This window comes from Actinia tenebrosa, unplaced genomic scaffold (assembly GCF_029948245.1).
Source record: "Actinia tenebrosa isolate PJP-AT-01 unplaced genomic scaffold, QUT_ActTen_1.0 PGA_scaffold0__85_contigs__length_37466705, whole genome shotgun sequence".
Taxonomy (NCBI): domain Eukaryota; kingdom Metazoa; phylum Cnidaria; class Anthozoa; order Actiniaria; family Actiniidae; genus Actinia; species Actinia tenebrosa.
In genome coordinates, this window is record NW_028292569.1 from 14,241,212 (window position 1) to 14,263,401 (window position 22,190).

At 40.2% G+C, this 22,190-nt stretch overlaps 1 protein-coding gene, 1 non-coding gene and 1 pseudogene across 2 annotated transcripts; 2 read left to right on the forward strand and 1 right to left on the reverse strand.

Moving 5' to 3' along the window:
• The first annotated feature begins 487 nt into the window (after nucleotides 1–487).
• On the forward strand, nucleotides 488–7,521 carry LOC148913555 (dynein axonemal heavy chain 5-like; annotated as a pseudogene).
• Nucleotides 7,522–7,809: 288 nt separating this feature from the next.
• On the forward strand, nucleotides 7,810–21,794 carry LOC148913556 (dynein axonemal heavy chain 5-like). Its single transcript, XM_089034228.1, has 27 exons — nucleotides 7,810–8,144; nucleotides 8,486–8,597; nucleotides 8,794–8,974; nucleotides 9,383–9,570; nucleotides 9,713–9,845; nucleotides 10,297–10,532; nucleotides 10,670–10,774; nucleotides 11,755–11,868; nucleotides 12,143–12,205; nucleotides 12,482–12,720; nucleotides 13,295–13,535; nucleotides 14,288–14,487; nucleotides 15,081–15,234; nucleotides 15,530–15,693; nucleotides 15,824–15,926; nucleotides 16,290–16,394; nucleotides 16,977–17,138; nucleotides 17,359–17,583; nucleotides 17,737–17,989; nucleotides 18,568–18,666; nucleotides 18,743–18,930; nucleotides 19,242–19,328; nucleotides 19,523–19,630; nucleotides 19,699–19,833; nucleotides 20,317–20,478; nucleotides 20,811–21,057; nucleotides 21,538–21,794. Exons 1-27 carry the CDS (start codon nucleotides 7,810–7,812, stop codon nucleotides 21,792–21,794), a joined length of 4,596 nt encoding a protein of 1,531 aa, XP_088890354.1.
• On the reverse strand, nucleotides 18,085–18,157 carry Trnaa-ggc (transfer RNA alanine (anticodon GGC)). Its single transcript has one exon. It is a non-coding gene; the product is annotated as a tRNA-Ala (tRNA).
• Nucleotides 21,795–22,190: the final 396 nt, after the last annotated feature.

Genomic DNA, 22,190 nt, shown 5'->3' on the forward strand with positions numbered 1-22,190 from the left:
TGGTTAAAATCCCGTCAATCATGTATCAGATAAACAAACGTGATTGGATGAGTCTTGATGGCGCGTAAATTTCTCTTTTCCAAAATTTTGTTGCTTTTCTTTTGAAAACAGTTTTGCGTTTGTATCTCCAAAAAGCCATGAATTTTTCCTCTTTTTAGACAAGTGTAGTCTGGTTTTTATTGCTAGAAGCCTACTAGGATAACAAGGTATGTGTAACGTGGTTATTTTCATTGAATAAATTATTTATTGTATTAACATTTTTGATTTTCTTTTTTCTTTTTGTCTACGCCATCTTGTATTTTTTTTGTCTTTCCGTTTTGAAATTGTCGCTTGAGATTGAAATGAAAATAAATTGCCATCAAAGTGTATTGAAATTCAAAATCATTTACACTTTGCATCTATTCTTTGTTTGATGCTATTAAAAGAAAACCTTACGAAATGGGTCAATTTTCTTTTCTAGGTAAAGAGAGAGAGTGTACAAAAAACAATGGCGGAGGGAAGACATGTCAATAACATGCCAAGCAAAGCCGACCTAAAGGGAGGAAAAAGCAACCATGCAGGTCTTCATGCTGAGGGCAGTCGAACTGGTGCACATATCCATCATGACAAAAACAGAAGAAGAAAGAGTATAGCTTCACATATGGTGCATCCCATTGCTGGAGAAACAATGAAAGAAAGACAGGTATATTGGTAGGAAGAAAGGCTTGTCTGCTTCCTCATTTCTTGTTGATTTGTATACTTTGAGTTGCGGTAATTTTTTAACCTTTAAGGAGAAAGTTAAAAGAGTCAACTTACTCGGTAACCCTCAACCCTGGAAATGCAAAAAAAATATGGTTTAATACATATTTAATACTTTGTTATTTAGAAAAGAAATAGAGAGAATCGGGAAGCACGAAGGAAGAGAATCGTCGAGGAACACAAATACGTCATCAAGATGGTCAGCCATTTCTTGGACGGGATTGAAACTAATGTAATGGAAGAGTTCATTATTGAATCTGAAGAGGTATAATATCATGGCAAAAAATCTTATTTTTTGGAAGTAGGGAGAGGAGCTCTTGCTAACGTGGGGAAGGAGATCAATCTTTTTTTGAGGGCGAGGGCGAGGTGGGCAGGAGCTCTTGCGAACTAGATGAAAGAGGGAGGCTTATTTTGGGGTTAGGTTCTTGATAACAAGGGTGGAGGGGCGTGGTAGCCCCTCAGAAACAACTAAACAGTCATATCCCATCTACTTTCTTTTGTTTTAGTCGATGGATCTGTTTGATAGCATGCTAGCTGTGGGAGGGAGAAAATCCTTGATGTTTTTCTTTCAAGAATGTCGTGATGAAGCGACAGGTGAGTCCTTATCTTCTTGATTCTAGTTGATCATTTTTCGTGCACAGTTATCCCTCAAATATACTCAAAGTCCGAGGTAAAAAAAAAAAGATTTTCGATAAAGATTACCTGTACGCAATAACCAACACTTTTAGCGTAACTGAAGCGCAAGAATGGAAGCTGTCTTCATATATATATGTCTAATTTCATGCTTTTAACATTAAAATAAAATTATTAGACAATTGCCTGACTGTGCAATCAATTTGTCAACGCAGAGGCCCGTGCCCGTGCGATAATGCAAACTCCAAAGTCTTCCAAAGCATTCACCCTTCACCTCACAGATGGCTTGCAAGAGGGGCTAAAGGGAATCGTGGTATATTGCATAAGGAATGACAACAAAAGGGAAGTGAAGTTGAGAACGATCGGTGAGGTAAGCAACGGAGATTTGTAATTGTCCGTAAGCGTTACAAAGTTAAGAAAAAGAAAGAGAGGAGAGGGGGGGGGGGGGGGGGGGGGGCGGATTAGAAAGGTAAGGGAATGTCACATCGTCACTTTTATTTACTTTTACTTTTAAAATGTCAGTGTCTGAGTTGCTGAGTGGAGCAATGGACGTCGAATATCTGTTGTTACTTATCTTCTTTTGCCAAATTATGAAGATATTAAGAGATTTTAGTTGTATTGCAGGATTTATCGTTCGGAGTGATTGACTTAACGCAAAAGGGATTGATGCAGGCGATAAAGAACCATTTGACTACTGTATACGTGCCTGCCATACAAGCGATGGAAAGGTGGGGTGACTTGAGCGATACTCCACAGGGAGAAGAAACCAAGAAAGAATTCTTGGACTCACTTGACTCCTTTGTGCAGTTCACTGACAGTGAGTACATGGTTATTAAGATCAAAATTAGCTTTTAACCTTCCGTGAGATATTTACCATTCCACTTCATCTCTCCCTCCCTCCCTCCCTCAATCCATCCACCCATCCAAAAATCTATTCTTAAGTTCAGTCATGCATTCATTCATTCATTCTACTTTTCCCTCTCTGCTCCATATTCTGTTTCCAACTTCACCTAAACATTTTATTCCAAGGTGCAACTGCTAGCGCAGAAATGGCCGTGGTCTTACATCCCTGCGAAGCCGTTGACTTCAGTGAGTGTGAGACGCACGCGGACTATCAGGAAATCGCAGCAAATCAAGAAACGGTTGCCAAGCTTGAAGAACTAGTAGAATGTTGGTGCAAACAGATAGAACAGGTAAATATGACGTCATTTTAATAAAGATATGACGGCCTCGGAAATCTCCACTCAACCTTTTCCTCCTATGCTCATTTTCTCCTCCATGTCAACGCATTTTGTACTTCTTAAACTTGCTTTACTATAGGTGTTGGCAGAAAGCGAGCAAATGCGGCGAGAAGCCGATGATACAGGACCTATGGCAGAACTCGAACACTGGAAAATGAGAATGGCAAAGTTTAATTCACTAGTGGAGCAGATCAAAAGTCCTGCGATTCGTGCTGTGATTAAAACCCTTCAGTTAGCCAAATCTAAAGTCTTGAAGGTACGATAAATAGCCCAACTTACTCTGGATAATATATTATCAAATTGAGCTGATCCTCGCAGTATATGAAGCAATTTATGCATCTGCAAATTGAAAGACTCAAAAATTGAAAATTCTAAGTCTTTCAAAAAAATTTGAAAAAATTCTGAGTATTGAATATAATAATATATTGCTTGGAACAACTGGAATATTATTTTCTTATTATGATTGTATACGATCGTTTGAATGTATTCGAGACAAATATTACTTAAGGTTTATTCTTGTAAGGAAAAAAATACAAAGAAAAATGTTTAAAAAAGGGACAAGGAAAGAAAACGTTATTTACGTTTGTATCTTCTTGGAGCGTCACCGGAAAAGTGATAATTTTCAAGAGAAGGTCACTCTGAAATGAAAAAAAGGGTTCTCTTTAAGTTACCATCCTAGTGATGTATCGCCTCGAGAGTCAGACGAAAGAGTGAAGGGATGAGATGACAAAATGAATGACAAAATGATGAAATGCGATTATCAGATATAAAAGAGTATTTTTGTTTCTTTTTCAAGGTATGGAAGAAGCTAGACTGTCGCATTACTGACGCAGCCAATGAATCTAAAGATAACGTCAAGTACCTCTACACGTTAGAGAAGGCCTGTGAACCACTGTACCGCGCTAACCCGGTTAGTATTAGGTGTTATAAGAAAAAACTGCACGCGAGAGAGCGTGATTGTCAAGAAAGGGTTCCAGTCTCATTTCACAGCCTAAATTTTTTAAAAAATCTATAATGTGAAGATACTATTTTTCAATCTGAATAACTAAATCCCAGTCCACATACACCAGCCCATTTAGGACACTAGTTTACTAGTACAAAAAGTGCTGCATCCCTTCTTATGAGATGAATTTGGTAAAAGACGTGGCGGCCGTGTTGGTTGATATAACAAAAGAACCCAACACTAACATGGTGGCAGCGAAATCCCATGTGGCATCCCAAGAACCGATAGAATCTAGCGCGTAAAAGTTGGGAAAGCGAAGTGTTATATAGCGTCCCATTTGTTGTTTGATGGAACAGGCTGGAATGATCGAGTGCATCGCAGTGCTCATAAATTCTATTCAAATGATCCACGCCATATCAAGATACTACAACACACCACAGCGGATGACAGCGCTATTTATCAAGGTAGATATATTAATTTTTATTTTGTACACGCATAATACTGGTAACAAAAAAGTGTAACAAAATTTGTGTGATGAATGTTACGTTATATAAGTTGCAGAATGCTGCTACGACCTTGCGCGCAATGAGCTTACTTTGTTGCAGAGAGTCAGTCAGCTTTTACTTCATGCATAGAGGATATAAGACGGTGGCGCGAAGACATCAAGTTCAACACAAGAAGATATGAAGTTAAACACGTGAAGATAAACTTCATATCTTCAAGCCAACGTATAATCTTTTTATTATATTCACAAACACTTTTACGAACAAAACCTTGTTGAAACCATTGGAAAAGACGTCATCGACATCTTCACTTGTGAGGATATGGAAAATATGTCACCATTGTCCCGGATGTAGTTTGTATGAAAAAAACGAGCTGCGCGCAGAGTGGAAATACGAGTAACATTCGTTCTGCAACGGCAACTCGACAATGTTGGCCGTATTACCGTACCATACGTTACATGCTTGTCTCGTAAATCAAAAGTTAAGTTGCTTTTACCATCAACTTAGACCTTACATTTCATTGGTGCACAGGTGACCAATCAGATGGTTCGAGCGTGCAAGAACTTTGTGACTGACAGAGGAATGACACGCGTCTGGGATCAACCACGTCAGCCACTCATAGAGAAGCTCAAGATATGCCTGCATCTCAACGAGGCGTACCAGACATGCTTTCAGAAGACCAAAGTGAGGATTTCTCAGGATCCAAGTCAAAAGCCTTTTGAGTTTTCTGAGATGTCGATATTTGGGAAGTTTGATGCCTTTTGTAGAAGAGTGATCAAGGTAATTAAGGGATATGGGCAGAAGCTGACCAGAAAAACATGTGAAATTTTTCCGCAATCGAGTTTTATGTACACCCGGATTCATCTCTTTTTTTTTTCCTTCATACTTACAGATCATCGAGGTCCTGAATGCATTGGAAACATTCTCAGTCCTCTCCAAGTCCATGATCGAAGGCATTGAATCAATGGGCTCCAAGTTCAATCACATTTATTCAACGTTACGGAAAAAGCCCTACGACCCACTGGATCACAGACGACCTGACTTTGTTTCTGATTTTGCTGAGTTCAAACGCCAGATCACTGAATTAGAGGTAACATTTCTGAAAGCACCTGACTTTCGACTTCCAAAAGAAACTTACGCATTTAAGATTCATTCAAGAAGTCGTATACTGCTATTAAGGGATGGGTTACGGAGCAGAAGAGCTCATAGATTTCCACTGACTGTCCTCTTATTTATCATAGATAACGTCTTAAAATGTTCAAAAGTCAAGTGAAACGACGAGCCCAGCTAGCAGCGCGCGCTTCTTCCATGAAATAATGATAATGTCGTTACCTTGAAGCCGGATGAAACACTTGTGGCAACTAGTCGTTAGACTACCCCCTCTCCACCCTTCCCCTCTGTTGATTGATGACCAGCCCTTAATAGAATACCTATATGACTATTTCATCCCTTTTTCCAGATTCACCTTCAGAACTTCATGAATTCATCGTTTGCGAAGTTCAAGTCCACCTCAAACGCTCTCGACTTGCTAGTTAGGTAGGTAAAGAATGCCGGACAGTAAAACGCATCCCTCAAAGTGGTATTTAGTCTTCAGATCCAAAGCTGATGCCAGATACATTGTTTTAGATTTGAGAAGCTTGGAATTCCAAGACTAGAAGGACCAATAGAGGCAAAGTATCAGGAACTGTTGATGACATTTGGCAAAGAGATTGAAGTCGTCCGTAAGGTTAGCCACTTAATTTGTTTAGCCCCTCACTACTGTATAAGAATTATTACAAACCATTGACTATCTATAGCTAGTCATTCTTTTACACTGTTCATCTTGTTATGATAGATTTATGCAGCCAATTGCAACAACCCTCCATTAGCACGTGACTTACCTCAGATCGCAGGCAGCATCAGTTGGTCTCGACAGTTGAATGAGGCACATCCGTGATCCAATGAACGTGTTTGAGGCACACCCGTCATGTCTTAAGACTAAAGAGGCTCGAGTCATCATCAAGAACTTCAATCGAATGGCGACAGTTCTTGTTGAATTTGAGGTGATGTATCATCGAGCTTGGGTGAAAGAAGTTGAGATTGCTAAGACTGGTATGTATAACTTAGCTAGCTGGTATTATGCTATACACGTATATGACCTGCTTTCTTTTTTAGTTGCAATGATATGAGTATAAAATATTTGTGTATGTCGTTCTTAGGGCTACAGGCTTCTCTTCTGGTACGCGATCCCCAACACGCGTGAACTACTTGTAAACTTTGACCCTCAGATCATCAAACTCATGCGTGAAACTGAATGCATGATGAAGATGAAACTAGAAATCCCCGAGAATGCTAAACTAATGTTCATGAAACGACACATCCTCAAGAGGACTGCTGATGACTTGAAGGTAGGACGGGTGCACGCTGGGTAGTGTATCTTGGCATACTTCTGTGAGGTATGGTGCGCTGAGCCTCCTTCGCAAACGTTCTTTGTGTCTGTAACGCAACGCTATCCTCCCCACGAAAAGTTGCGTGACAGACCCTAAGAATGTCTGTGTAGGAGGCTAGGTGCGGTGATACGCGCCACAAAGTCGTACAACCTGTGCGCAAAATCGTTGCCATATAGATATGCTTTCAAGAGTTGCGCGCAGTCAATATATATATATATATATTTTGTTTATAAAAAGTCAGAGGCAACTCTTTCTGACGAAAAGCATTTTATTTTCATTTTTGAGTTATATTTGTTGAGAAGAGTAGAGAAAACATAGATAACATCGGCGCATCTTTATTCTACAAAAGATGATGATTGAAGATGTAAAGAAAGTGAAGGACAAGATTCCAAGTATCTTCCAACCTCTAATGTCCCCGCACATTGAAAGGGTGAGTATTACGTACTGAAATTGTTAGACCAAAAAGCACCTTTTTCTTTATTTCAATGCGCTTTACAGTCACTTGATACACCGGTATTTTTTACACTACTGTCGACAGGTCGAAGCTGCCATTAGTCCTGGTGTCATAATGCTGAACTGGAACTCCTTGAATATTCAAGTCTACATGAAAAATGTATACACTAGACTTCGGCAAGTTGACTTACTCGTCAAACAGGTAAATCCTGCACTCTTAATCATCATTCTGTCTAAGTTAAGACCAGTCCTGGTGCACTAATACACCCTGAGTGTAGGTGCTGGGTCTAATAAAACTCCCTAACCACCATCCCCACCCAATTATTTATTTGCACCGTCAAGTAGTCAAATTGGGTATAGCTATCTCTCCAAAACTGATGGAAGTGTGGTTCTTATGGTATTCTTTCAAGATAAATGACATAAGAGATGCAAGAATCGATGCTGTGTTGGACGAAATGAGCACCACCACGCTCTGCGAACTTCCTGGCGATGATCCATGGACGACAGAACAGTTCCTAACAAGAACAAAGGTATTCATCTATACTGTCATGGTTCTTTTCCGAACAACGAAGATAATATAATCATATAAATCTAGTACAATCTATGCGTTAAACGATCAGGCACATATTATAATGTAATTCTCCCAACAATAAGCTGATATTGGGATTGTTACACATAAACCTTTCTTGAGCGCCACAGATTCAGAGACGAGCATCAAGTGGAGTAAGTTATACAAATGATTACAGGCTCTAATACTAATATGCAACGATTCAGCTTGTTTTCCACTACACTGATTGCAGCCAGCAATATGTCAGTCAACTGCAAACCGAACTGTTATTGTAATTTGATACTAGAAAACCTGTGCGTCAATGGGAAAGGTTCTCGATACACTGAGTTTGCGCGTCGAAGACGCTGTTTACGAAATCGTGGATATTTTCAAGGAGTCACTAAAAGAAATAGGCATCACTGAGCTGGGCGCAAAGGCCAAGACGGCTGACAAAGAAAAGGAAAAGAAACAAGACAATAAAGAGGGCAAGGACAAAGAACCACCGAGAGAGAAGACACCTAAACCCACTGATGAAAAAACACTGGAAGAAGAGATAGAAGAGTTGATAATGTACTTCAATCACAGGACGTTTGAAGCACTTCTGAAGTCCACGAGAAGTGCGCTGGATGGCATCAAACGACGTGTGTTTTGTACTAGGTAATCTCAAATATTTCAGTTCTATATCAATCGTCCAATCATAGTGTTTGAATAAAGAAGCCATTTAACTGTTACGTATTGAACGCACGTTTCCTCCATAAGAATCTGCTATGCACTTAGAATAAGACTCAAATATATGAAAGGAAAGGTAGACAATGTCATTAGTATACACTCACGTTTTTTTCGGTTTCATTTTTTTAGGGAGAAGAATGGGGTAATTATTATTATCAAAACCTTCAAATGAGTATTAAAAACAAAAAATACAAGTATTTGCACTCAAGATTTCGATTCCTGTCGGAGATCTCTCTTGTAATGTTTTTATTAACTATTGTTAACTTCAGTTCTACAAGGACATTCTCCAAAGGTGCCTTCTTTGCAAGTAGTGGAACTCCATCCAGTTACATCAAGGGGCCTTTCTTCAAGTCAGAAATCACCTTGGCTATCCCTCAAGTGGTAAGATTTAGTGACGGGAAAAAGTCTTTTTCTGCCCTGCGTTCTGGTTTTAGCTCCAGCGCGCAACTAAGCCTTGCAGAGGGGAAACACCTCTTCTAGTTTGGTAGTGATAGGATGATATAGTTGTGTGCTTGAAACATCATGTTTTGAGTCTAAAAGAGTTAGGTCTATTTTCTCATTTTTCTGTCTTTCCCAGATCATCCATCCATCTTTAGAAGACATCCAACAAACACTGAACAAAGCCTCTCAATCTGTGTTAGAAGTCAGCCGATCTGTAGCCCAGTGGGGCCAGAAACGATTCAAAGTTTTCATGATCATGCTAGAAGGAGATAATCTTCTTGGACACACCAGAAAAACAGAACGAGCTTCAGAATCTAGTAATAAAATCTATATAGATAAAATTAGGGCTAACTGACCAAAACAAGCTGTGATAGGCCTTCAAATATTTTACAGGGGATGGGGATCTAAAAGGAAACAAGCTAGTAGGGAGGGAAGGGTAGATCATATTAAAGTGCTCTACCAATTCTTGAAATTCCCACTTAGTTGCTATGAGAAGGGTGCTAGAGGAAAAAGAAACCGCAAAAGTCATTAGGGGAAGAGTGGGTAGATAGAAATATTAAGTCACGTGAGCCTTCTTTTACTTTCCTATGGGAAGAAAAGAAGCAGTTGGGCAAAAGAAAGTGGTAGAAGAAAGAGTGGCTTGAAGCAAGCGGGAAGAGTAATGGAGGGATGGCGTCGGTTGAAAAGGATAATTCTTATGCTGAATATACTTCTTGTCTCAACAGAAGAAGAACTCCTTGCGACGAAGCTAAAGAACCACTTCAAAAGTGTATCTGAACACAAAGACATCACCAAACTGTTGATGATCATAACCTCTTCAATCAGCTCTACAAAAGCTGAAGTCATCAAATGCTTGGAGCAGTTCAACGTTTACCAGCATATCTGGGAAGGGGACAAAGAAAACGTTGTCAAGGTAAGCTGTTTTAAAAGCCCTTCACGCCTAACACACATGGTGTAGGTGGGAATTCCCCATCCCCTCCCCCAAAAAAACAATAAAAATAAAATAACCGAATCCAGCACTTAAATATATTAATCTGTGTTTAAATTTATTTCAGGCATTTGCAGCCACCGATCCTTTGTTGTCAGAATTCAAGAGCGAGATCTTGAGATATCAGGCATTGGAACAAGAAATCGATAATATCTCGCCGACGTTTCGTGTTGGCCATGGTGCTATCGAGTTATACTCAGGTATTACATCTCTGCTTTCTCCTGCTCTCCCTTGCCGTGCCGTGCCGTGCCGTGCTGTGCTGTGCTGTGCTATGCTGTGCTGTGCTGTGCTGTGCTGTGCTGTGCTGTGCTGTGCTGTGCTGTGCTGTGCTGTGCTGTGCTGTGCTGTGCTGTGCTGTGCTGTGCTGTGCTGTGCTGTGCTGTGCTGTGCTGTGCTGTGCTGTGCTGTGCCGTGCTGTGCTGTGCTGTGCCGTGCTGTGCTGTGCTGTGCCGTGCTGTGCTGTGCTGTCCCCTGCTCTGTTCTCTTCTCCTCTCTTCCCTTCTCTCCCCTTCTTTTTTCTTCTTTTTTCTTTTGTTTTTCCTTTATATATTTTCTCCATTTCAAACCATCAGCAATTCCTTTGAATATTATTATTCCTTACCGGTTATCTTCCGCTTCTCAATTTCTCATTACGATTTTATTTCAACACAGAGTCTTTCAAGATCGCTTTATCGGTGGAAACCAAAGCATGGAAGCTCCTTTTTGGTCACAGTATCAACGACAAGTATCGTGTTTGTATGGATGAGATCACACAGTTCTTATCCGACTACAGTAAACGACTAAGCAGGCCTATCAACGACCTGGAGGACGTGCGGAGTGCAATGGCTGCTTTGGAAGATGTTCGACAGAATGAGATTCGAATCGATATGACTCTAGGACCTGTTGAGGTGAGAATGATCTTCTCAATCCATACCTCTACATTCAAAATGAGTGTGGTAGCTATACGAGAAACGAAATCAGTAGTTTGACGTCTTTGTCTAACAACATTTTTCTTTTTTTTCATATCTGAATTCTGCCGGAGTAGGAAGCGTACTCCATGCTGAACAAGTTCGAAGTAGCTGTGGCTCGTGAAGAAGTAGAACGTGTGGATACGCTTCGCTATTCCTTTGAAAAGCTTCTCTCACAAGCGGTATGTAAAGAAATCTAAATCCATACGTAATGATATATTTATGCTATAATGTTTAATTTATTTAGCGCATTTTCCATAAAAATGCGCTTTACAAAATTGAAACTACATGTATATACCTCCCCAAATAATAAATACTTCAATCTAAATTCCTATAGAGATAAAGAAATTCTAATTGCTATGGAAATGATAAAAAATAAATCTATTCAATTCCTAAAAAGTATTCTTTAACAGATAGACTACACTTTCATATTTGGGCGTCTCTCTCTCTCTCTCTCTCTCTCTTGTTATCTCAGCTCTTAATGTTTGATGTTATCATTTTCATTTAATAATGGTTATTTTAAGGTGACTGCCTACTTTTGGAAATTGATTTAAGCTTTTTTTAAAACTTCGATTTTCCGAATTGAAATTTAATGCTGATTCCAAATCTGGAAAGAAAAATAGGGTGTCCCGAGCTCGTTTTCGAGATAATCAGCATTTAATGGAAGCCTACGCACGAGCTTTTGGAGTAGAAATTGCGCCACCGGAAGTGATTAGAAAAAAATTAAGATGAATAAGATAATAGTTATTTGCAGACTATATGATTGCATGAATGAAGGCTAGTCAATCATTCTACAATAATACATGGATATTTTCGACAAAAAGACAGAGAGATACATTGATTTGTCATATTTTGTAGTTTCGGTGCTCTTAAAAAATCTCATAAAGTCGAACAAAAATCTATTTTTTCACGCGTTCCTGATTTAAACTTTTCCTAAAATGTTGATATAACCTAGATTTTTAGGAGTTTTTTCGAATGAGCTATCAAAAAATATAGAGTCCCGTGCAAAATTTGAGGGTTTTGCCCTGTTGAAGCTCAAAACGCGTATGGTTCTTCAATAAAATCTTGTAGATTTTTCAGCGGTTTTTGAGCGCGCGCTCATCGTGGGCTCAATTCGAACGTTCAAAAGTAGGCAGCCACCTTAAACCATTCTTTCCTTTAGAGAGGTGTTCAAAGCCATTTGGTTGAGATCCAGCCCAAATTCAAATCTGCTCTACTGGACAGTGTGGAAGTATTCCAACATGACGTCTTCTGTTTTACCGACGAATACCTCACGGTAGGCGCAGCATCATTGTTACTGTTTAAGGAATGGTCAATGGTTAGCGTGCGTATATCCTTTTCTGCATGCACACAATTTATTTCTAACGAAATCTTTATTACATAGCGCGAGCTACTCAATCACGTCAGCGTGCACCATCCACTTCTGGATGCACGCTTGCGCACGTTAATTAACCAATCAGAGCGCGCGTTATATCGTGGCTGTGTTATAATTTCTAATGGTATAAAATGCAACGTCCTGTTTGATTCATTAAAGCAATTTTGTTCTATAGGCTGGACCAATGGTTAGTGGCATATTACCACAAGAAGCTAGCGACAGACTAAGTGTATTCCAGGTACTATATATATTATTCCTATTAGGTCTATAAATGATACTCTTTGGCAAAAACAAAAAAAGGGAATAGCCTGGATAGAGGTTTATCAAAACAATATAACAAAAAGAAGAAATTAGATCACACGTGGCTCCCTACATGGGTACGATACTTCTAGGAGTCCCCAAATTCAATAAAAGAAAACAAAAATGACAACCATTGGTACTAACTCTGAAAAGCAATACACTTGTAGCACTTTTGAGACTCTCTTACAACCATTTGTAATTTCCTCATACACAGAGCCGTTTCGATGCGTTGTGGCGCAAATTCATCACTTATAGTGGCGGAGAACAGTTGTTTGGTCTGGAAGTGACAGATTACCCAGACATTGCTCGTATAAAGAAGGAACTTGGCTTGTTACAAAAGCTCTATGGCCTGTACAATGCTGTGATTGATGGTGTTAGTGGCTACTATGATATTCTGTGGACTGAGGTGGACATTGAGAAGATTAACAGCGAACTCTTGGACTTCCAAAACAGGTTAATATATTATGTCCATCTAATATTACTATTATTACTATTACGTTCATATTTTTCACTATCTCTTTAGATAACATAGTCCCTCCTTTTAAAGAGTTCAAATAGGCTACACATTACTGGATTCCTTTTTGCCTCTAATCCTTCTGTTCTTTCCCACCATTTCGGCTCTTGCTTTCTTGCCTTCTTTTGTTTTTTCCTTTTATTTCTCCCTCTTTTCTTCTTTTCTTTTCTTTTCCTTCTGTCCGTCTGTCCGTCTGTCCGTCTGTCCGTCTGTCCGTCTGTCCGTCTGTCCGTCTGTCCGTCTGTCCGTCTGTCCGTCTGTCCGTCTGTCCGTCTGTCCGTCTGTCCGTCTGTCCGTCTGTCCATCTTTTAATTTATCCATCCATCCATCCATCCATCCATCCATCCATCCATCCACCCACCCATCCACCCACCCACCCACCCACCCACCCATTCATCCATCCATCCACCCATCCATTCATCCATCCATCCATCCATCCACCCACCCACCCACCCATCCATCCATCCATCCATCCATCCATCCAACATTGCGTTCATTTTTTCTCAATCTTAGATGTCGCAAGCTTCCCAAGGCCCTCAAAGAATGGGATGCTTTCCTAGAACTGAAAAAGACCGTCGATGACTTCAGTGAATCCTGTCCGTTGCTTGAGCTAATGGCTAACAAAGCAATGAAAGAACGTCACTGGGATAGACTAGCCAACCTTACAGGACACAAGTTTGATGTAGAGAATGAAAACTTCCAGCTTAGAAACATCATGGAGGCACCCATCCTGAAGCATAAGGAAGATATCGAGGTAAATAAAATTCGGTTTGAAATTTCAATAGCGACCAGTCACATTATTTCAAGGGTGTGGTCAGTAGAATTGTAGATGGATGGAGCGCTCAGTGGTCGCCCTCGGTCAGGATGTGTTAAGTTGTCGAGTGACTGTCACATCTCTGTTAAGTTGTTTGAACCCCCAACCCACAAAATACTCTCAAAGAGACGAAGAATAGACCTCCTCGGCTCTGGAGCGCTCGAGCGTAATGTTGTCCCATTTCAGACCACGTGTCATTCCCTTGAAAATAATATTCTTTGTTTGAGTTGTATCCATATTCATGTGTCTTCTCGTGTGCAATCGAGCACAAACGTTAAACAAAGAAATTATACTCTAGGAAATGACACGTGGTCTGAAATGGGAAAACATTACGTCATAGCCGAGGAGGTTCTTAAAAAGGTGACAGATGAAGAAATAATATGATATGAAATGTTGAAATGTAAAGGTCATACTTCCTTGACCGCTCCCTTGTATCTGCACATAGGTCGATCAGGGGCCGCGGAGGAACCTAAAAATAGTGGGGGCTAAGATTAAGAATATAAGAAAATTAAGAAAATAAATTAAATAAAGTAATAAATAAAATATAAGAGACTTGTAGGGAAAGAGGGAAAAAGTGTTGGAGGGGGGCTATAGCGTCCCTGCCCCACCCCTTCCGCTGCCCATGTCGATAGACGATGGAAGGACAGTCCTGTTTCAAGGTCTGATACAAATATATATCTTCGCTTTCTCAGGACATTTGTATCTCAGCAGTCAAGGAAAAAGACATTGAAGCTAAGCTTAGTCAAGTAGTAGCTGAATGGCGCTCCCAGTCATTTTCCTTTGCCAATTTCAAGAATCGCGGCGAACTTCTGCTCAAAGGCGCGGAGACTTCGGAGATCGTGTCGTTACTGGAAGACAGCTTGATGATGTTGAGCTCGTTGCTTAGCAACAGGTAATGTAGGAATAGGGCGGCAATGTAGACCTTCCCTAAAAGAATAAATATGATATGGTTGTTGCTAAGCTCATTGCTTATCCACAAGTAATCTAGCTGAGAATCATACTCAAAGGGCTATATGTATGTTAAAAAGTAATGAAGATAAATACGCACTTCTCATAAATAAAAAGACTACGGTGGACGTACACAAAAGGCTCTAGCTTTGTGATTACACCAGGGAAAGTCATTTAACGAGTCATTCAGTCAAGAGAGTCAAAGGCGGATCTTGGGGGGGGGGGGGGGGGGGCAAAGGGGGGCTGAAGCCCCCCCCCCCCCCCCCTTCAGCAGAAAAAAACGATGCTTTTTTATATTGTTTTTCGTTGTGTTAACGGAAGAAACTCAGTTAGCCCCTCCTAAACTCAATTAGCCCTCCCCCCCCTAAAATGTTTGCTTGATCCGCCCTTGAGGCACTTATCAGGTTGTGTGCTACCACACTTGGGACCATAACATTAGCAGTATTAAGTTCTCCAAACAAAACTGAACCATTATTTTTCCTTATACAATGATGATACGTTAAATGGCTAACACAGATCTTGTTCGTGTATTCTAAGGTATAACGCTCCTTTCAAGAAGGAAATCCAGCTGTGGGTCCAAAAGTTGTCCAATACCTCAGACATCATAGAAAACTGGATGGTAGTGCAGAACCTCTGGGTCTACTTAGAAGCTGTGTTTGTAGGTGGAGACATTGCTAAACAGCTGCCAAAGGTCAGTTACACATCATACTGATGCTTAGTTTAATCCTTTATGGAATGCGCTTCGATTGGTGGACGAACGTGCTCTATTAGAGTATAGAGCACGATACGCAGAGATAACGGCATATTTACCAGAAACGCATGAAGAATAACGTGCACCGAAGAATCGATGATAAAGGCTTTTTTACAGCTGCTAGCTTTCTTGGCCTTCTCATTTCCTTATTAGTTATTTATTATGAGTAGTTTTGGGTAGAGTACAGAGGGAAGTGTAGTAGTATTTGTTAGCTCCATTGATATTCTAATCGTAGGAAGCCAAGCGTTTTGCTAGTATCGACAAATCTTGGGTGAAAATCATGACACGAGCTCACGAGACAACCAATGTTGTGATATGTTGTGTTGGCGATGAGACCCTGGGACAGTTACTACCACACTTGCTGGAGCAGCTAGAACTGTGTCAGAAGTCTCTTACCGGGTAAGATGTTAGTTCTTTTCTTGTAGTCTTTCTTCCTATTCATCCTGGGTTTTCCAAGGTATTTTCTATAGAACCTGGCACATGCAGGCAAGACTGTTAATGTCTTACAGCTCTGTCATTCTGTTTGCAGATATCTTGAAAAGAAGCGTTTAGTATTCCCGCGGTTTTTCTTCGTGTCAGATCCCGCTTTGTTGGAGATTCTTGGTCAGGCTAGCGACTCTCACACCATACAGGTAGGGTATTAAAAGCATTATTTAGTTAACTTCCCAGCTTTTTTTATTGTTTCTAGGAGAGAGAGAAAAAAGTAAACAAGAAGCGAGAGCAGACTGAAGTTGCATTCAACTCTTTCTTCTTTCCATGCCCCTCTTCGCTCCTTCCTTCCTTCCTTCCTTCCTTCCTATTTGCCTTTTTCTTCTTTGTCTTACTTATTTTTCTCTTTCCTTATTTATGAATTCCATCCCTCCTTATTCTTGACATGATTTAGAAATAAAAGCTCAACTAAGCAAAACTGGGACGTCTATTGATTGATACCGACGTCTATTGATTGATACCTCTACCGATAACTCATCTTCATCAAATTTCCATTTTCCTATTAGGCTCACCTTCTCAACGTGTTTGACAACGTAAAAACTGTTGAGTTCCATGATAAAGACTACGACAGGATTCTGGCTATTGTGTCCTCTGAAGGAGAAACTGTACAGGTAAGTCATCGAACTTACTCTAATATATCCTATAAATAATATAATTATGTGTGTGAAGGGAAAGACGGGAGAAGTGGTTCTTCATCTAATTGTCAAGAGTATGGTACTTATAGTCTAAAAAATGGTTTACCGCTGTCCACCAGGCACCCAGCACAGTCACACTCCATTATGTTGTAGTAGGAATGATGGGGCATTTCTTTTTGAGAAAGAGGGGAGAGGGGGGGAGGAGGGGGGAGGGGGGGGGGGGGAGTGCCGGATTAATTACCATGGGCTGTCATGGAAAAATTAACAACCCTTCTATCTAAAGGAATAAATGTCGTAACCCATTGTACTCTCAAATCTATAGTGGCAGAACCTTATTAATCAATCAATCAGTTTATTCAATCTACCTTTCTGGAAATATAGTAACAAGTATTCAAAATTCTATTAAGAATAATTGGATTAATGATTATAATGATGACTCTTCCGTTTTGTCTGCGCAAAAACTTGGTTGGCCTTGTCCCAAATCTCTTCGGCTCTTTCCCAATGACATGATAGTATTCAAGCTCTAGCCTTTCATGGGGCGTATTCTTACGTTTTCAGCTTGAAAACCCAGTAATGGCCAAAGGTAACGTGGAAGTATGGCTGGGTGAGCTATTAAACATGGCCATGGCGTCGCTACATGGTGTGATCAGGGATGCCTACCATGCGATCAACGAGCCGTCTTTTGCCTTGATGTCTTTCATGAATTCATTTCCTGCGCAGGTATGTGACTTTGCTATCTAAACCAGTGACTTCCATGACTGTCTGAACTATCCTTATTCCTGACTAAACTTCACTTTCACCTGAAACCATGCAACTGTGTTATCTAAACCAGTGACACCCATGACTGTCTGAGCTATCCTTTCCTGCGCCTCTCACGGCAAATTGTTTACAATTTGCCCAAACATACGTTAGTCCCAAAGTAAAGGCTTTGTTACTGTAGGTCGGGTTACTAGGCATCCAAATGATATGGACAAGAGATGCGGAAGAGGCGTTGAAGCATGCCCGTCAAGACAAGAAGATCATGGCAACAACCAATCAGAAGTTCCTCAACATCCTCAACTCTCTTATTGACGTAACCACACAAGAACTGACCAAGATGGAAAGAACGAAGTTTGAGACCCTTGTCACTATCCACGTGCATCAGAGAGACATCTTTGACGATCTGGTAGGTTAGAAATGTAAACTAGTTGTAAATGTAAACTGAGCAAATAACTTCTCTGGCGTCAAGATCAAGGTTTTATTGGCAGCGTCAGTACTATCCTACCCACCCACTCCTCCCCCACTGTAATGACATAGATACGGTATATTTGATTTGCAGGTCAAGATGCACATTCGTTCTGTAACAGATTTCGAATGGCTAAAACAGTCCCGTTTCTACTTCAAAGACGACATCGATGACTGCATTGTTTCTATCACTGACGTGGACTTCAGCTATCAGAACGAGTTCCTAGGCTGCACAGACAGACTGGTCATTACACCATTGACAGATCGATGTTATATCACTCTTGCACAGGCACTTGGCATGTCTATGGGTGGGGCACCGGCCGGACCTGCAGGAACAGGAAAAACAGGTATTGAATATTACTGATAGATGTGTTGATCATCACAGTGAATGAGCGGTCTAAGCGAACGTTGTAATTTAAGAAAGACTTGAAAAAATGATTTCAAGCTTCAACGGGAATCGAACCCATGACCTCCGCGATGCCGGTGCAATGCTCTACCAACTGAGCTATGAAGCCAATCCTGTTGGCGAGCGGTCATTTTTGTTGGGTTCATCAAGCCACTATATGTAATAAGTGTGAATATTGAATGGGTAGAACTGTGGTGAAATAATGATAGATGTGTTGATCATCACAGTGAATGAGCGATCTAAGCGAACGCTTTAAAGAAAGACTTGAAAAAATGATTTCAAGCTTCAACGGGAATCGAACTCACACTTATTCAGATTTTGTGTTTTTTATTAGCAAAGCTCTTTATTGGTTAAGCACTTATATTCATATTCTGATATGCAAATACTGCTCTTAGCGAACAGCGATGGAAATAGGAAGCATATGATATGATATGCATATGTGTACCATGTATCATAGTCCCTCCAGAAGGGCCCACCCTAAGGGGGTGTGTTCTAACCATCTGTATTTTTGTGAACTAGAAACCACCAAGGACATGGGTAAAGCTCTAGGAAAGTATGTTGTGGTCTTTAATTGCTCTGATCAGATGGACTTCCGTGGTCTGGGTCGCATCTACAAAGGTACACTTGTAAATATTGACATGGTTGACCTTATAAAATATCTTCTAAAAGGCATCTATTTCTTGTAATATTCCAGGCCTCGCCCAGTCTGGCAGTTGGGGCTGTTTTGACGAGTTCAACCGTATTGAGCTCCCTGTGTTGTCCGTGGCTGCACAACAGATCTACATCGTGCTGACAGCAAAGAAAGACAGGAAGAAACAGTTTATCTTCAGTGATGGAGATGTTGTGGATTTGAATCCAGAGTTTGGGATATTTTTGACAATGGTCAGTAATAAGAACTAGTGCTTCTTCAAACCCTAACCCCTGATAAAATACTTTCAGTATTGATTCTACATAAAGTGAATAATTGAATGGTGAAATATTTCTTCATTTAAATGTTGCGTCTATAAGTTATAAAGGTTTATACTTTGCAAAAAACGAACGAGACGCAACATTCAAATGAAAAAAATATTTCACCATTCAACTATTCACTTTATGTAGAATCAATACTGAAAGTATTGTATCAGGGGTTAGGTGCACTCTAAGCAAATACGATTTGGTTCAGAATCAAGTAATATTTTTTTGTCTGCCTGTAGAATCCCGGTTATGCTGGTCGTCAAGAGTTGCCAGAAAACCTGAAAATCCAGTTTCGAACGGTTGCCATGATGGTGCCTGACAGACAGGTACGAAAAAGCATATTTATTAAAGCTGCATTTTATTTCCATTTACGCTCCCGTACGTTGATTCACTTCCCTCTATTCCTCTTTACCCCCATTTAATTCCCTCTCACTCCCATTCTGACTCTCATTCTCATTTACTCCTATCAATTCCCATTATTACTATTGCTAGTGAGTCTTAACCATCCGTTTCTTTGCAGATCATCATGAGAGTAAAACTCGCCAGTTGTGGTTTCATCGAGAACGTGATCCTGGCCCAGAAGTTCTACACCCTGTACAAACTTTGTGAAGAGCAACTGAGCAAACAGGTTAGTAAGTCTAGCTTTTTCAACAGCCATTTCTCATTTATTTTAATGAATTATCGGTTGTATTTCAGGTTCATTATGACTTTGGTCTTCGTAATATTCTGTCTGTGCTGCGTACTCTTGGAGCAGCCAAACGAGCTAACCCTCAGGACAGTGAGTCCACATCAGTCATGAGGGTTCTAAGAGATATGAACTTATCCAAACTGGTAAGAATAGGAATGAATGCTTTAGAGATTTTTTTTTTCTTGCAGCAACTGTATATGATGTTCAAATGTCTGCTGTTCAATCCTAGAGAATAGAAAGCATGAATCTCATATAATAGCTGTCAAGACAACTGATTAATACTCCATCGTCAGCAGCAGCAGCAGAAGTAGCTCATCAACATCAGTAGCATCATCATATCATCTTTATCAGCATATTCATCATCAACAACAACGCTATCAACATCATCACCATTACCATCACTAATTCTATCATCATTGTCATGTTCTTCAACACAATCATCATCATCATCGTACGTTACCATCATCAGCAACAAGAGCAACACGCATTTGCATAATCATTATATTTTTGCCTTCTTGGTTATACTGGCATCAACATCATCATATCATATGATCATCATATATCATCGTCATCATCACCATCAGGATCATTAACCATCATCTTTTGTGTCCTGATTTGATTTCAAGGTCGATGAAGATGAACCATTGTTCCTTAGTCTCATCAATGATTTATTCCCTGGTATTGTCCTGGACAAAGCTGGTTACCCTGAACTAGAAGGATTCATACAGAAAAATACCGAAGAAGCAGGTCTTATTTTCCATGCTCCTTGGGTGTTAAAGATCATCCAGGTAGTTGTTCAATTCTCTAGATTCCAAATTTATTCCTACCTTTTTCTCACCTATTCATATTTTTGACACTTTTGCCTGTTGGCTACAATTCACCATTTTAAAATAAAAACCAGATGTATTTGTTTTAATTTTATTTATGTGTATTTTTTTCTGAACTTGTCTCTACAACTGTTCTATACAACGCTCTATGCATTAGAAACGCAGTTGCAGAAACAGGAAGCGTCGTTCCAGGGTCTTCACTAATCCACTCCCCCTTTAAAAACGCGGGCAACTTTGGATATTGTTTTCACTAGGTACATCCACAGATTTATTACGCTTTTTTATCTCAATAGCTTTACGAGACCCAGCGTGTACGCCATGGTATGATGACACTAGGGCCCAGTGGAGCTGGTAAAACCACTTGTATTAACACCTTGATGAAAGCCATGGGTGACTGCGGTCAACCTCATCGAGAGATGAGAATGAATCCAAAAGCCATCACAGCACCCCAGATGTTTGGCAGACTAGATGTCGCTACTAATGACTGGACGGATGGGATCTTTTCTACGCTGTGGAGGAAGACACTGAAGGCTAAGAAAGGTATAGAGGGCTTGTTTTGAATGAGGAAAAGAGATGGAAAACCATTTACTCTTTACTTTGTTTCTTTCTTTTTGTTTCTTTCTTTTTCAATTCCGTTTTCATTAAGATACTTGACTATGGGTAATTGTAATGGTAATGGAGACGACGATGATGATAATGATGGTAGTGATGGTGCCTTTGATTATGCTGATGGTGCTGATGATGAAAATGCTGATGAATCATGGTGAATGATGATGATTACATAATGATGAATATATGATGATGATGACAATGATGATGGTGGTGATGATGATGATGATGCTGGTGATGGTGATAGTGCTGATGGTGGTGGTGATGGTGATGATGATGACGACGACGATGATGGTGGTGATGACGATGATGATGATGATGGTGTTGATGATGATGATGGTGGTGGTGGTAATGTTGTTGAGAGTGATATCGTTCTTATATGTTCTTCTTCTTTTTCTTCTTCTTTTTAAGGTGAAAACATCTGGATAGTGCTGGATGGTCCAGTAGATGCCATCTGGATCGAGAATCTAAACAGTGTCCTAGACGACAACAAGACCTTGACACTAGCCAACGGTGATCGTATTCCAATGTCTCCTCAATGTAAGATCGTGTTTGAGCCTCACAACATCGATAACGCGTCACCAGCCACCGTGTCCAGGAATGGAATGGTCTACATGAGCTCATCTGTCATGGAGTGGAATCCAATCCTTAAGGTCCTACTCTATTAGCAATAGGAATAAGAACAGATTAAACAACAACATGCTAGTACCATATTTTGTGGTCGAGGTGCTAAACCTAGCAATCATGTTGGATGATGATTAACTAGAATTAACAGTGTTGACACCAGACTTAAAGACGCACACACAAAACAAACAACACGCTAGTGCCATATTTTGTGGACGAGTCGCTAAACCTAGCAATCATGTTGGATGATGATTCTCCAATCCTACCTCTTGAGCAATACCGGCCCCATGAGACCCACTTGCATTGGGCATAGTTTCCTTACGCTATTCCTCATTGTCATCTTTTATATTTTTGAATGCGTTTTCAAATCAAAACAGAAAGTAATGCGCAAAGTAATGAAATGTTTGTATGCTCATATTTCTAGTTTCTTTTTGCTTTTT